The sequence below is a fragment of the Schistocerca gregaria genome, chromosome 6 (assembly GCF_023897955.1).
Source record: "Schistocerca gregaria isolate iqSchGreg1 chromosome 6, iqSchGreg1.2, whole genome shotgun sequence".
Taxonomy (NCBI): domain Eukaryota; kingdom Metazoa; phylum Arthropoda; class Insecta; order Orthoptera; family Acrididae; genus Schistocerca; species Schistocerca gregaria.
This window is the reverse complement of record NC_064925.1, coordinates 140,171,065-140,188,327: the sequence shown is the minus strand read 5'-3', so window position 1 is coordinate 140,188,327 and position 17,263 is coordinate 140,171,065. Positions and strand designations below refer to the sequence as shown.

General features: G+C 37.8%; 1 protein-coding gene across 2 annotated transcripts in view; it reads left to right on the top strand.

Annotated features, from left to right (window-relative positions):
- Positions 1 to 17,263, top strand: part of LOC126278182 (little elongation complex subunit 2-like) — a 213,881-nt gene that overhangs the window by 162,092 nt on the left and 34,526 nt on the right. For both annotated transcript variants that reach the window (XM_049978091.1, XM_049978092.1), the window contains one exon: positions 3,224 to 3,953. In XM_049978091.1, the coding sequence (XP_049834048.1) occupies positions 3,224 to 3,953 (730 nt within the window). The remainder of the gene's footprint in view (positions 1 to 3,223; positions 3,954 to 17,263) is intronic.

Below are 17,263 nucleotides of genomic sequence, written 5' to 3'. Positions count from 1 at the left end.
AACTTGTCACCTGTATGTCAGGCAATCTCTCTATATTATAAAACAACTAAGCCATAAGCTTTATCATGAAGACAAGCCTATTGGAATTTGGGGGGGGGGGGGGGGGGGTAGTGATATAATTCGAGAACATGGGTTATGAAATAGAACCAGGGGTGAAAGACGTCAGAAAAATACTGTAAGGCGGCTTTATTTTTCAAATCTTTTTGTTCATGGAGAACATCATTAGGATGTTTTTTTTAAAGTTACAAAAGATTTCTATTCCTCCAGAAGTTTCATACTAAATCCGTTTTTGCTTGGTGCAGTATTTTCATATTTAATCAGTAGTGCATATAGTATGGTTACAAGCTTTAAGATGGAAGCCTAGAGCTGAAGTGTGTGATTGTTGTGTGTGTTTCTGAAACATTGACTTCAGTTTCCTCCCAGTTTGACGTATGTAAAACTTTTCACATTGTTGACAGTTAATTCTGTAGACACCTGGTTGGTCATATATTGACTTTTTTACACCTAAGTCCTTTGTAGTATTATTGCAATTTTTCAGTTTGGAAAGCTAACATCACATTACTTTTCTTAAATACATTGTTTATTTTGTCTGAGATACTTCCTACAAATCGAAAACTTATGTATCTGGTTTTTTAATACTTTTGTCTTTTGATTCACGCTATATGCTTTAACTTTTTTTCTTTTTCTGTAAGAGATTGTCAACTAGCTGTTCTTAGTATCCAACAATGGAAAATTCTGGATGGACTGCAACAATATTATGAAAACAAAAGGAGTTACTCACCATATAGCTGAAATGCTGAGTCACAGGTGGGCTGTCACAAATAAAGCTTGTGACCATTAAGGCCTTCACCAACAGTAGACGACATGCACATACACTCATACATGAGTTGCTTTTGTGTGTGTGTGTGTGTGTGTGTGTGTGTGTGTGTGTGTGTGTGTGTGTGTGTGTGTGTGTGTTTTTGTTTTTGTCGTCTATTCCTGACGAAGGCCTTAATGGCCGAAAGCTTTATTGGTGAAGACGTTTTGTTGTGCCCATCTGCAACTCATCATCTCTGCTACTTGGTGAGTAGCAACTTTCCTTTTCATAATATTGTTCTTAGTATCCATTATTTACAGCTACCACTTTCAATGTATTTACTTCATTGTTAAAGTTAACAGCAGAAATGCGTGTTCTTAGCACCCTGTCATGCTATGGAAGTATGCATGCTTATATCTTACGAGGTGGCAGAATGTTTCATGAATGGGGAGCTTGCTTTCTGTATATGTTAAAGACTAGTTTGTTATCTGCTTTAGAAGTTAGTTTTACTATCGTTTTCTCTTTCTGTAGTGAATTTTATATTTGGATGATCATTATTAAACAGATTGTAGATATCTTTGACTAATTCATCACTACCATTGACTAGTATAATGGTGTTTATAGAAACTACCCATTTCCTAAACCTCACCAATCCTTTTCCTTTACATCTTTTCCTGCCCCTTTAGCCCTTCTGCCAGGAGGAGGAGTCACTGGCTCAAAAAGCATGCAGTCTGTGTTCTCCTGCCACTGTGTCGTGAGTAGATTTTTTTAAATATCCAGTTGCATTATATTTTCAAAAATTGATTATTTTCATTGATATATTTTTACAATTTCTGCCGTATGTCTCCTATCACTGATTGCATCTTTTTTCTAACAATGTTCACTTTTTGACGCTCGAATTCATCTTTTCTTCTGAGCCAGTCACTGGGATATTGTTACTGTAAGAAAGGACAATAAAATTGTTCATGTTTACAAACCTTGTTTATTTTAGGTGACACTTTTATGCTCTGTTTATTTATTTATTTATTCCCCCCCACCCCCACCCCACTTTCTTCCATTTTGATGATTTTTGGCTCTGTCTTCCAGCAGTTCATGCATGGTTTGCTTCAACCTTAGAAACACATTTGTGTGCTTTAGGCAGTTATTTTCTCTTCTTAGACACCATTGACTACACACCGTCTACTTAAAATGCCCTAACTGATTTTCACTAATTCATTTTTGCAATTTTGACATCAACCTATTTGACTGCAACTGCAACTGTAATTCAATTTTTCAGTAAAATCACACACATCTATAGTCCTATCATTAAATTTATTGTAAAACATATTCAAAAGTGCGAACTGTTGAAGTTCCATTGGAGAGATAGAAACTGACTTCTACTCAGAATGACATTCAATATAGCAGTGAAGGTGATGACTGAGGCAGGATTAGGAGTGGCAAGGAAGACATATGAAGAGATTTGAGAACATATAAAGGAGAATGGAACACAACAAAAAACATGAAAGGACGTAAGAGAGATGAGCCTCCAGCAATGATAGGAAACAATAATATGAGCATTGGTATGGATGAATTTATATTAAAAAAGAGCCATCTCATGAATGCTTGTATTTGAAGGAATAACACAACGGAAAGTCTGAGGTGGAATAACAATATGAAATGGTATAGATTGCTGCCCACCATACAGAGCGGAAGCATTGAGAAGCAGACAGGCACATTACACTTTTAAATATGTCCGTCTGCTGCTCAGCTGTTGAGTAACGAGGCACCACCGGATACCCAGTGAGGAGCCTGCATGGAGGATCGCTTCATTATAGATGCATGTGATGTGAGTGACTAAACACAATGATACACTTTGTTCACTCAATAAATAGGGGGCTCATCATATTAGTGCACAGTTGGCTTTTGAGATTGAAGTTGTGTCCTTATCCTTTGACAAGTTGTCTGGGTGGCCAGATGGAGATTACAAGTACTGTCCTGTGAGTCTACTGTCTCAACGTTGTTCTGTGTCATGCAGTCCATTTCACGAGAGACGAAGGCCCAGGCTTTTGTCATTTCTATTTAATCTTTTTCTCCCTCCTTTTTCGTCTCCACACTTCCCGCTCTCACCCAACTCCTCCTCAAACTCCCCTGCCCTCTCATCCTGTCCCTGTGCTTCAACTCCTCTCCCCCAGAGGCACTTTAGCAAAATCTTTAAATATAATGCATTATTATCCATTTACCAAGATATTTTTAATTATATTTTGTCATTGAGTGTGTGTAATAAAAGCTATGAAGCTTACTGGCACACAATTTTAATCTGCCAGGAAGTTTCACACCAGTGTACACTCCACTGCAGAGTGAAAATTTCATTCTAAAACCTGCTATTTTTAGCATCATTTTTATTGACATGTTTTGAGGAAGTCATGATTTGTGATTATTAATTTCCAGGCCCACAATTACTGCATCTGTAGGCAGTAAAAGTGCATCACCAACAAAATCTGCACACAATACGTCAGCAGAGAAAGCTGAAAATAAGTTGCAAAGCAAAAGTCCTGAACTCATATGTAAAAAGGATGGTGCAGAAAGTGAAAATGACGAAAAACTTGTGGAGTCATCAGAGGAAGACGATCAGTGTCCTTCAGATTCATCAACTGAAAGACTCTTCATTGCTTGTAGTGATGATGACAGCACCAAAGAACATCACACACAGAAGAAAAAGAAGGTGACGCGTCAGCCAGTTCCAAAACTAAATGGAACTAAGAATCCAGAAGAAAGAAGAAAATCACAGTGTTCCGATAGCAGTGAAATTGAGTCATGTGATGACAAGACATGTGATAATAAGAATGCAAGTGCAAGTGTTCAAAAACAAATAAAAACCTATGGAAAACAGTCAAAGCATAATATGTTGAATGTTTCTGCTACTGCAAGCTGTGCAGCACATGAATTAGAGAAATCGAGTCCAAGTAAGAATGGAAACATATCTGAAGAAGAAAACCACACTTCAGAAGACCATAGTAAGAGAACTAATTTGATGTCAAACTTCAGTGTGTCTTACAGACTGTGGAAATTGATGCTTGAGAAAGACAGCCAAGAGGAAACGAGGGCCAATTTTCTGAAAAGTGAAAGCGGCTACAGGCCCATAGTGATGCTTGTGCGAAGCAAGCAAGATGCTGTGAGGGTTAGTAGAACATAATTTTTATAACTTTTTCTTTATAAATCTTTTCCCTAGAAAACTGTTGGTGAAAGTATGCTATGTCAGGCAACTGAGAAACCGAGGAAAAGTAGACCTGGAAAACAAGAAACATTATTGATTAAATTTTTGTTGAATATATATATTCCTGCCTTGCATTATTTTCAGTCTTGTTTATATTCCCGTCTACCATCTTATCCCTCAACTATATGGCAAGAGTGCTTACCATTACTCCTTGGATTATTTACAATGTTTGGCATTAAATGCATTCATATTTTGCCATAAGATTACCATAATGAGAAATAACCACTGCAGTATCTTTTTAATTGGATTGTATGACTGTTCTAAATTATGTCTTCTTAATAAGGTAGGCAAAAGGTAAATTGGATCTATTTGCATAATTATCATTCAGTTTAGATCTGGTACAAATTTAGGTATGCTTCTTTGAGGCTGCAACCCTTTTCTGTTATTCTTGCTACCAGCCCTTTGGTATAGTTCTGTGCTGATCATCTGACTGCTTGACAGTATACTTTTGGTTTCATGCTGTTTATGAATACGACAGCATGCATACCAACACATGGAAATGACAGTGTTAACAATAAGTAACAAAATGTAATTTATTTCGAAGCTTCTCCCACTCAATTGCTGTATTTATCACAGTCATGGCTTTCAAATAATTAATATTATGTTGGGAATCAGTGGGTCTCTACTAGGAGGATATTTAATTCAGAGTGGCACTCTTATCATGACTATACACTAATATCAGGACCTAGTAATGAGACGATGGTCGCCACATTGAGAACATTGAATTTTAGAAAGTAAAAATCTAAACAATACTTGCATTAGACTTCTAATATATCCTATAGGTTTTGATTCAATCACTAAGAATTAGAAGCAACTACAGGATATGCTTAATGTTTTTTAGTCAGAGACTTAAGATAGACCACCAAAAAATGATTCCGTTAGCACAGTACAGCTTTTTTACTGGAAGTATCCATATCCCTTTGTTACTTTGCAGTTGAATAGTTTCAGCATGATGTTAGGTACAACTCCGCTCACACCTGGTAAAGTAGTTGTTTATTAAAACACGACCGGCTTCATGTCTTTAAGCCGCATCATCAGGTGAACAATGTAAGAACTCTACTCACAGCTGATAAAATTGTATTAATAAAGACACAACCAGTTTTGTGGCTGTAAGCTGCATCATCTGGTGAACAGTGTAAAAAGATCATGGGCATATCCATCACTCCTAGTCAAAATTTACTATTCAGAGAAATTTATCAATACTGTGGCGAGCGAAAGGTAAAGAAGTAGTGCCCCATTCTTTAAAATTTGCTTGCATTAGTATGACAGCAGGGCTGCCCAGTGCAGGACAAGGCAAAAGCGGCCCGCACGAACGATAAAGAAAGACTCTTTCTCGTTCATGCAGGCCACTTTTACCTTCCCCTGCACTGATCTGCAGTGCTGTCATACTGATCAGGCAAATTTTTTAAGAATATGGCAGTTCTTTACCTTTCGCTCGCCATAATATTGATGATATTCTCTGAACAGTAAATTTTGACTAGGAAGCAATAGATATCCTATGATCTTGTTCACCTGATGATGCGGATTAAAGCCATGGAACCAGTTTTGTTTTAAAAAACGACAGTTTTACCAGCTGTGAGCAGAATTCTTAATAACATCATGCCTTTCAACAGCTGTGGTTGCCCGGAATATAAAATAATATGTGGATAGTTTAAGCATTCCTGACCCAAGCTTTCTGTGCTACAATGCCCTCTTCTGCCAAAGTAAATAGATCAAGTAGTAGTAGTAGTAGTAGTAGTAATAATAATAATAATAATAATAATAATAATAATAATAATAATAATGGTTTAATTGTTGTTGTTGTTGTTGTTGTTGTCGTCGTCTTCAGTCCTGAGACTGGTTTGATGCAGCTCTCCCTGCTACTCTACCCTGTGCAAGCTTCTCCATCTCCCAGTACTTACTGCAACCTACATTCTTCTGAATCTGCTTAGTGTATTCGTTTCTTGGTCTCCCTCTACAATTTTTACCCTTCACACTGCCCTCCAGTGCTAAATTTGTGATCGGTTGATGCCGTGGAATATGTCCTACCAACTGGTCCCTTCTTCTTGTCAAGTTGTGCCACAAACTCCTCTTTTCCCCAATCCTATTCAATACCTCCTCATTAGTTATGTGATATACCCATCTAATTTTCAGCATTCTTCTGTAGCATCACATTTCAAAAGCTTCTATTCTCTTCCTGTCCAAACTATTTATCGTCCATGTTACACTTCCATACATTGCTACACTCCATACAAATACTTTCAGAAACGACTTCCTCACACTTAAATCTAAACCCGATGTTAACAAATTTTTCTTCTTCAGAAACGCTTTCCTTGCCATTGCCAGTCTACATTTTATATCCTCTCTACTTCGACCATCATCAGTTATTTTGTTCCCCAAATAGCAAAACTCCTTTAGTACTTTAAGTGTCTCATTTCCTAATCTAATTTCCTCAGCATCACCCGACTTAATTCGACTACATGCCATTATCCTCGTTTCGCTTTTGTTGATGTTCATCTTATATCCTCCTTTCAAGACAGTCCATTCCGTTCAACAGCTCTTCCAAGTCCTTTGCTGTCTCTGACAGAATTGCAATGTCATCGGTGAACCTCAACGTTTTTATTTCTTCTCCGTGGACTTTAATACCTACTTCGAATTTTTCTTTTGTTTCCTTTACTGCTTGTTCAATATACAGATTGAATAACATCGGGGACAGGCTACAACCCTGTCTCACTCCCTTCCCAACCGCTGCTTCCCTTTCATACCATTCGACTCTTATAACTGCCATCTGGTTTCGTACAAATTGTAAATAGCCTTTTGCTCCCTGTATTTTACCCCTGCCACCTTTAGAATTTGAAAGAGAGTATTCCAGTCAACATTGTCAAAAGCTTTCTCTAAGTCTACAAATGCTAGAAATGTAGGTTTGCCTTTCTTTAATTTATTTTGTAATATAAGTCGTAGGGTCAATATTGCCTCACGTGTTCCAACATTTCTGCGGAATCCAAACTGATCTTTGCCGAGGTTGGCTTCTACCAGTTTTGCATTCGCCTGTAAAGAATACGCATTAGTATTTTGCAGCTGTGACTTACTATACTGATAGAGGTGTTTTGCAGGATATGCTTTCTACAACCACTCTAGAAGGAACACAAAGACAGAGGATGAGATGGTCAGATGAAGTTAACCGACGCCTCATGTTCTGTTATTACCAAGCAACAAACTTAGGAACCAACACAACTGGATACAGATCACAAGTATACACAACATTTATTACCAGATACCCAGAATTAAAATTTTTAATAGAACAACGACTAGCTGATCAGATCCGTGTAATAATAAAAAATAACACGATACCCCAGTCAGAATTAGAAAACATCAAACAACAAGTACAACAAATACTGGAACAAAATAATGTGCAATCAGAAGAAGAAGAAAATACAGTAATGGACTCAAACATCCCAGAGCAAACAAACAAAGAACAACACGCATCAATTAAACAATCAGAGGAAAACGAAATCTTAAAACAGCCACCAGAGCAAGCACAAATAGAACACGAAGTGACACATATGTTAGATATAGAAGAAAAATTTCAGCTGACATATATAGAATACAAAGACACAAATACAGACATCAGACCATTCTTGCATAGACCACCAAATAACCCACAAGTCGAAACAACAACAACAACTACTATCAACACAATCATACACAACAAAATAAATGAAAATACAACTATGGAAGAGTTACAACTACTGGTTTATATAGGAGCACTCACTACACTAAATATACAAAGTAGGCAGAGATCAGAACCAACCAACACACAGAAGAAACCCACAAAACCAGCATGACAACACAGGCTACAGATCAGAATAGAAAAACTGAGAAAACACATCGGACACGTAACACAATTTATAAGAAATGAAATATCAGACAAAAAATGAAAAAGGTTAGGTAAAATCTCACAACAAGAAGCGATAGAGCAATTAGGTGAAGAGAAGCAGAAATTACAAGCATTGGCAAAACGACTTAGAAGATACAAAAAAAGTGAAAATAGAAGGAAACAAAACCAAACATTCAACACAAACCAAAAGAAATTTTATCAGACAATAGATAACACACACATTAAAATAGACAATCCACCAAACATAACAGACATGGAACACTTCTGGAGCAACATATGGTCAAACCTGGTACAACATAACAGACATGTACAGTGGATACAAGCAGAAACACACACATACAAGATGATACCACAAATGCCTGAAGTGAAGTGATAATTTTGCAACATGAAGTCACCTGAGCAATTAATTCTATGCACAATTTGAAAGCCCCTGGAAAAGATAAAATAGCAAATTTCTGGCTGAAGAAGTTCACCTCAACACATTCACATCTAACTAAATTATTTAATAGTTACATTGCAGACCCGTACACAGTCCCTGATACACTTACACAAGGAATAACTTACCTGAAACCTAAAGATCAAGCAGACACAGAAAACTCAGCAAAATATCGCCCCATAACATGCCTACCGACAATATACAAAATATTAACTTCAGTCATTACACAGAAATTAATGACACATACAACACAGAACAAAATTATAAATAAAGAACAAAAAGGCTGCTGCAAAGGAGCACGAGGATGTAAAGAGCAACTGATAATAGATGCCGAGGTGACTTATCAAGCTAAAACTAAACAAAGGTCACTACACTATGCATACATTGAGAGATTCGTACCTCATAAATTGGTAAGAGATGGAACGGATCCCCCGTGGTACACAAAACATGTCCGAACACTGTTGCAGAGGCAACAGAAAAAGCATGCGAAGTTCAGAAGAACGCGAAATCCCGAAGATGGGCTAAAATTTACAGACATGCGAAATTTGGCACGTACTTCGATGTGAGATGCCTTTAATAGGTTCCACGACGAAACATTGTCTTGAAATTTGGTAGAAAATCCGAAGAAATTCTGGTCATATGTAAAGTACACAAGCGGCAAGACGCAGTCAATACCTTCGCTGTGCAGTGCCGATGGTACTGTTACCGACGACTATATCGCTAAAGCGGAGTTATTGATCGCAGTTTTCCGAAATTCCTTTACGAATGGAATATTCCAGAATTTGAAACACGAACAGCTGCTAGCATGAGTGTCTCAGAAGTAGATACCTTAGGGATTGCGAAGCAACTCAAATCGCTTGATACAGGCAAGTCTAGGTTCCTTTCAGATTACGCTGATACAATAGCTCCCTACTTAGCACTCATATACAACCTCTCGCTCACCGATAGATCTGTACCTACAGATTGGAAAATTGCGCAGGTCGCACCAGTGTTTAAGATGGGTAGTAGGAGTAATCCATCTGACTACAGACCTGTATCATTGACATCGGTTGGCAGTAGGGTTGTGGAGCATATACTGTATTCAAACATTATGAATCACCTCGAAGGGAATGATCTATTGATACGTAATCAGCATGGTTTCAGGAAACATCGTTCTTGTGCAACGCAGCTAGCTCTTTATTCGTATGAAGTAAAGGCCGCTATCGACAGGGGATCTCAGGTTGATTCTGTATTTCTGGATTTCCGGAAAGCTTATGACACCGTTTCTCACAAGCGACTTCTAATCAAGCTGCGGGCCTATGGGGTATCATCTCAGTTGTGCGACTGGATTCATTATTTCCTGTCAGGAAGGTCGCAGTTCGTAGTAATAGACGGCAAATCATCGAGTAAAACTGAAGAGATATCAGGTGCTCCCCAGGGAAGCGTCCTGGGACCTCTGCTGTTCCTGATCTATATAAATGACCTGGTGACAATCTGAGCAGTTCTCGTAGGTTGTTCGCAGATGATGCTGTAATTTATCGTCTAGTAAGGTCATCCAAAGACCAGTATCAGTTGCAAAGCGATTTAGAAAAGATTGCCGTATGGTGTGGCAGGTGGCGGTTGACGCTAAATAACAAAAAGTGTGAGGTGATCCACATGAGTTCCAAAAGAAATCCGTTGGAATTCAATTACTCTATAAATAGTAGAATTCTCAAGGCTGTCAATTCAACTAAGTACCTGGGTGTCAAAATTACAAACAACTTCAGTTGGAAAGACCACATAGATAATATTGTGGGGAAAGCGAGCCAAAGGTTGCGTTTCATTGGCAGGACATTTAGAAGATGCAACAAGTCCACTAAAGAGACAGCTTACACTATACTCGTTCGGCCTCTGTTAGAATATTGCTCCATGGTGTGGGATCCTTACCAGGTGGGATTGACGGAGGACATCGAAAGGGTGCAAAAAAAGGGCAGCTCGTTTTGTATTATCATGTAATAGGGGAGAGAGTGTGGCAGATATGATACGCGAATTGGGATGGAGGTCATTACATCAGAGACGTTTTTCGGCACGGCGAGATCTTTTTACGAAATTTCAGTCACCAACTTTCTCTTCCGAATGCGAAAATATTTTGTTGAGCCGAACCTACATAGGTAGGAATGATCATCAAAATAAAATAAGAGAAATCAGAGCTTGAACAGAAAGGTTTAGGTGTTTCTTTTTCCCGCGCGCTGTTAGGGACTTGAATGGTAGAGAGATAGTATGATTGTGGTTCCATGAACCCTCTGCCAAGCACTTAAATGTGAATTGCAGAGTAGTCATGTAGATGTAGATGTACGTTGATTACCAAAAAGCTTTTGATAGTGTACCCCACTCATGGTTACTTCAGATATTGGAAATATACAGTGTAGATCCTAATTGATACAGTTCCTAAACATAGTAATGAAAAATTGGGAAACCAAAATTAATACACAGCTGTGTATGTGCGGATTGATGTGTGTGTGTGTGTGCGCGCGAGTGTACACCTGTCCTTTTTTCCCCCTAAGGGAAGTCTTTCGCTCCCGGGATTGGAATGACTCCTTACCCTCTCCCTTAAATCCCACATCCTTTCGTCTTTCCCTCTCCTTCCCTCTTTCCTGAAGAAGCAACCATCGGTTGCGAAAGCTAGTAATTCTGTGTGTGTGTTTTGTTCATTGTGCCTGTCTGCCGGCACTTTCCCGCTTGGTAAGTCTTGGAATCTTTGTTTTTAATATATTTTCCCCATGTGGAAGTTTCTTTCTATTTTATTTACTACATTATGGACAGGTAGGCAATTCAAGAAAATTCTTTTTAGAACGAGCAGAAGCTAGCAAAATACACAAATCAATCACTCATATAAATACATCGGCTACACCATTGCAATTTCATAACCACTTCTACAACCCTTTAGATCACGTAACATCAACAGGGACGAAGACAGTATATTGGAAAAAGAAAACAGTACATGGCAAGCACTTGTATCATCTAACAGAGCCACACATCAATCAAGATGCATCCAACACATGGCTAAGAAAAGGCAGTATATACAGTGAGACGGAAGGATCCATGATTGCAACACAGGATCAAACAATAAACACCAGATATTACAGCAAGCATATTATTAAAGATCCCAATACCACAACAGATAAATGCAGACTTTGCAAACAACAAATAGAAACAGTAGATAACATCACAAGTGGATGTACAATACTAGCAAATACAGAATACACCAGAAGACATGACAATGTAGCAAAAATAATACATCAGCAACTTGCCATACAACATAAATTAATAAAACAACACGTTCCCACATACAATTATGCACCACAAAATGTACTGGAGAGTGATGAATACAAATTATACTGGAACAGAACAATTATAACAGAGAAAACAACACCACATAACAAACCTGACATCATACTCACCAATAAAAAGAAGAAATTAACTCAACTAATCGAAATATCCATACCCAATACAACAAATATACAGAAGAAAACAGGAGAAAAAATTGAAAAATGCATCCAACTGGCTGAGGAAGTCAAGGACATGTGGCATCAGGATAAAGTTGACATTATACCAATTATACTATCAACTACAGGAGTCATACCACACAAATCCACCAGTACATCAACGCAATACAGCTACATCCAAACTTATATATACAACTACAGAAATCTGTAATTATTGATACATGTTCAACTACCCGAAAGTTCCTAAATGCAATGTAACATATAGCGTACAGTTAAAAGGAAGTCACCCTTGATCAAGGTCCGCTTCACTTTCCATTTTTAACCAGACATAACGTCTGAGAAAGGAAAGAAATAGCAATAATAATAATAATAATAATAATAATAATAATAATCGGTATTCTCTCAGTGTGACAGATGTTGTATCTGCAATGTAGTTTTTAAACACACACACACACACACACACACACACACACACACACACACACACACACACGCACACGCACTACAGATAGACATAATATAAAAACATAAAAAAACTATCGTTGCTCTTGAGCCTCTTAATTGGGGATAATAGAAGACAGGTTGGGGACAAGTAGGAAGAATGACAGGTTATTCAGACCCCCACTTGGAAAGGAAACAAACATGAAAGGGAAGATGTCAAGAAGTGTAAGAGATCAAGGATAGTACAGTGGTAACCATATATTATATGTATGCTTGTGTCTGTATATGTGTGGAAGGATGTGTGTGTGTGTGTGTGTGTGTGTGTGTGTGTGTACATGTCCTTTTTTCCCCCTAATGTAAGTCTTTCTGCTCCCGGGATTGGAATGACTCCTTACCCTCTCCCTTAAAACCCACATCCTTTCATCTTTCCCTCTACTTTCCTTTTTCCTGATAAAGCTATCGTGGGTTGCGAAAGCTTGAATTTTGTGTGTGTGTTTGTGTGTCTATCAACATACCAACGCATTAGTTTGGTATGTGTGTGTGTGATTTGCTGATTGGCTGTAAAATTAATATACTTCCTACTTCAGGACCATTACGTCTAATTATTATAGACCTGTAGCATGATATTACTATTTACATACACAGAGAAGTACCTGCAAAATGAAAGTTAAGCTTTCATGTAGTAACATTATTTCTGTTGGAGAATTTGCTTTTTTCTAGAAAATAAAATACTTCATTGTTTGTATACTTACTGTTTTTGGATAGTCTGTTTAATTTTCTACAAACATAACAATAATTAATTGTGTATTAATCACTATGAATGTTATACGTACATATATTGCCAACAAACTCAATGTAAGTATTGCATTGGCACAAATATTCTTCTGATGTGATGTGTGAGGTTTCATACCTTATGTTTGAATCTTACAAGATACAAGTTTTTTATACTCCGCTGAGGAAGAGCTAAGCATGCTTGTATTGAGGTACAGGGTTTTTATCTTATGTGGGACACAGTTCTAAACATATACAAATATGTAACTCAAAATTAACAATTTTTGAGTACCAGACCATAACAAAGTAGTGCCATCTTAATTGCAATATGCTTGTCACTGTACATGCAGTGACCACATCTCTCATGCTGCTACAAGCAATTGTCAATGCTTTACACTAGAAGCTTTTACGAAAGGGGTATCTTCCACCAGGTGATGATGGTTTGGATGTGAAAAAACACAGCAAATCAGTTAAAGCCCACATGACTGACACAAAGTTATAATTTATTATAGTTGAAGCTGTCACAACACACAACACAGCCAATAGTGGATGAGCAGGTGACTGACAAGTGCATAAAACAGAAGTCAGTGTGTGTATTGGCCCCCACACACACGAGAGAGAGAGAGAGGGGGGGGGGAAGGAGAAAGGGGGGGACGGCAGTCAGATGGTGAAATGATCTCCTTTTTATCAAAAATCTTAAGCATTAGGACATTTGTGACCTCAGTTATGTATCCATTATTTCGATTTTCCCTTTCTTTTCTCCAACGTCTTATGAACTCACTTTTCTTGAATAATCAGTTAGCCAGGCATGTTCATTTTCGTCCGGCCAACACTGACTATTCTATTATTCTGCTGTTTAAAAAGGTCACAGCAGCCATTTCCATGCTCATACATGGTGATTCATTCAAAATCTTTCACATTTAGGCAGCAGTTTTGCCTACTACTTAAACAGATGCTCCCAATAAGTCTTACGTAACTAGTTACTTTTACCATTATTTACCCTGCAGGATTTTCTTATGGTTGGTGTTTCGAGAAAGCAATGTCTTTCATGTTTTCACTTGCCAAGAACTTGTTAAAAAAGCTATTTTATGTGCAAGACCATTGACTGACAAATGTTCGGGGTGTTTTTGAAAAATTGAAAAAAAGAAAAAATAGAAAACTCTCAAACACCTGATGATAGTATGCACCATGGTTAATTTGGTTTTTTATAATCAAAGATGTTTTGAACAATATTCAATTACGTTTTGGAATGCATTTTTCCCCACCTCCTAATGTTGGATAGTGGACCATAGAAATCAGAGACCATTGAGCCACACAGGGCTCTCGCCACTACTCTATATAATTAATATGTAAGTGTTCATCTTCACTTTTTAATGTGTCACAAGTCTTAAACACAGTTTTAACGTGCACACTCCTATTTTTAAAGTAATTACATTTTTTGTGTTACATTACTCATATTATTAGTATACATTCCAAACCAGTCTTTCCATTTCCCTAAAAGGGTTGACATATCCTCTAGTTCATATACACCTCAATCAAAGTAACAAGATCATTAACAGTCGAGCAAGGGAGGTGGGTCACGCTATTGGTTATTTTTGTCTGCATACACAATATAACTGCTGCAGCAACAGCTGCCTATTTCCTTCCTGGGTATACTCATATATGTTCCCAGTTATTGTCAAGCATCGATTTCCGTTAGCAGGATGACAACGCCTTTAACACTATACTCACAACTCATTTAGGCTATTCTGTTATATAGAATAATCATAGCACACAGTGGAACAAGCAAAGAGTGGGAACAAACCTAAATTATTACATTACCAGCCACAAGCATTGCTTGCAGCTGACTACGGCAACTGGCGCCTGATGTGGTAGAGCAGTGGTAGCCAACTTGGTCTCACATGTTAGTGGGTGCTCCAACTTGCACAGTGGGTGGTAGGCAGTAAGGATTTCAAGAACATCTTCATTGGTTTTTCATAAAATTTTGATATTAAATATTTGATAACTAATTATGATTTTAAGCTTTAGCTTGTTCTAACTCTCCTTTATACGTTTTATAAAGTAAAGCTCTTCCCGACTTTATGAATCATGATTACTATAGAATTGGTATGTGGTTAGAAAAATTTTCCTGCTATCCATGATACCAAAGTGTGTGGTAGGTGGAAATGTTGGCTATCCCACTGGCAGAGTGATATGACAACTGAGAACATAACAGAAGGCATGACCAAGATTAATCTCCACTTGGTTGTTGCTATGTGAGCTGTCTTGTAAACAACTAGCTGTCATCGACTAAATCCTGCACACCACAGTTGTGATCCTCTTACTTGAGAAACTTAATTTGAAACTGACTTTCTTGACCATACTTGCTTATTCATTCATCCTCTGCTCGAAACAAGGTAATGGATCTGGCACTTGACTTTCCATTCCTTTCACAGAATGAATTTCAAATTTGGAAACATAATCCATCTTAAAAAATAAATGCTGGCAGTGCAAGATGTTGTTTTCTGTCCCATTAGCAGATATGAAAACTTTTGTTTACCTGCACTATACTTAATGCATCAGTTTGTTAAACTCGTGTTCCTTTAGGACCGTACTCAGGAAAGCAGTTATACGGTAGCAGGTTTCGTTCTTCATATTTGAATATTAGTGAAGTGATGCACATGATATAGTACCATTGAAGACATCAGTGTGTACAGGTTAGTTGTGTGTACATTTTGGCAGGGTAAGTAGACTTAGAGAAAGCTTTTGACAATGTTGATTGGAATACTCTCTTTCAAATTCTGAAGGTGGCAGGGGTAAAATACAGGGAGCAAAAGGCTATTTACAATTTGTACAGAAACCAGATAGCAGTTATAAGAGTCGAGGGACATGAAAGGGGAGCAGTGGTTAGGAAGGGAGTGAGATAGGGTTGTAGCCTATCCCCAATGTCATTCAATCTGTATATTGAGCAAGCAGTAAAGGAAACAAAAGAAAAGTGTGGAGTAGGTATTAAAATCCATGGAGAAGAAATAAAAACTTTGAGGTTCGCTGATGATATTGTAATTCTGTCAGAGATAGCAAAGGACTTGGAACAGCTGTTGAATGAAATGGACCTTGTCTTGAAAGGAGGCTATAAGATGAGCATCAACAAAAGCAAAAAGAAGATCATGGAATGTACTCTAATTAAGTCAGGTGATGCTGAGAGAATTAGATTAGGAAATGTGACACTTAAAGTAGTAAAAGAGTTTTGCTATTTGTTGTTGTTGTTGTTGTTGTTGTGGTCTTCAGTCCTGAGACTAATTTGATGCAGCTCTCCATGCTACCCTATCCTGTGCAAGTTTCTTCATATTCCAGTACCTACTCCAACCTACATCCTTCTGAATCTGCTTAGTGTATTCAACTCTTGGTCTCCCTCTACAATTATTTCCCTCCTCACTGCCTCCAATACTAAATTTGTGATCCCTTGATGCCTCAGAACATGTCCTACTAACCGGTCCCTTCTTCTCATCAAGTTGTGCCACAAACTCCTCTTCTCCCCAATTCTGTTCAATACCTCCTCATTAGTTATGTGATCTACCAATGTAATCTTCAGCATTCTTCTGTAGCACCACATTTCGAAAGCTTCTATTCTCTTTCTGTCCAAACTATTTATCGTCCATGTTTCACTTCCATACATGGCTACACTCCATACAAATACTTTCAGAAACGACTTCCTGAAACTTAAATCTATACTCGATGTTAACAAATTTCTCTTCTTCAGAAACGCTTTCCTTGCCATTGCCAGTCTACATTTTATATCTTCTCTACTTCGACCATCATCAGTTATTTTGCTCCAGAAATAGCAAAACTCCTTTACTACTGTAAGTGTCTCATTTCCTAATCTAATTCCCTCAGTATCATCCAACTTAATTCGACTACATTCCATTATCCTTGTTTTGCTTTCGATGTTCATCTTATATCCTCCTTTCAATACACTATCCATTCCGTTCAACTGCTCTTCCATGTCCTTTCCTGTGTGACAGAATTACAATGTCATCGGCGAACCTCAACGTTTTTATTTCTTCTCCATGGATTTTAATACCTACTCCAAATTTTTCTTTTGTTTCCTTTATTGCTTGCTCAATATGCAGATTGAATAACATTGGGGACAGGCTACAACCCTGTCTTACTCCCTTCCCAACCGCTGCTTCCCTTTCATACCCTTCGACTCTTATAACTGCCATCTGGTTTCTGTACAAATTGTAAA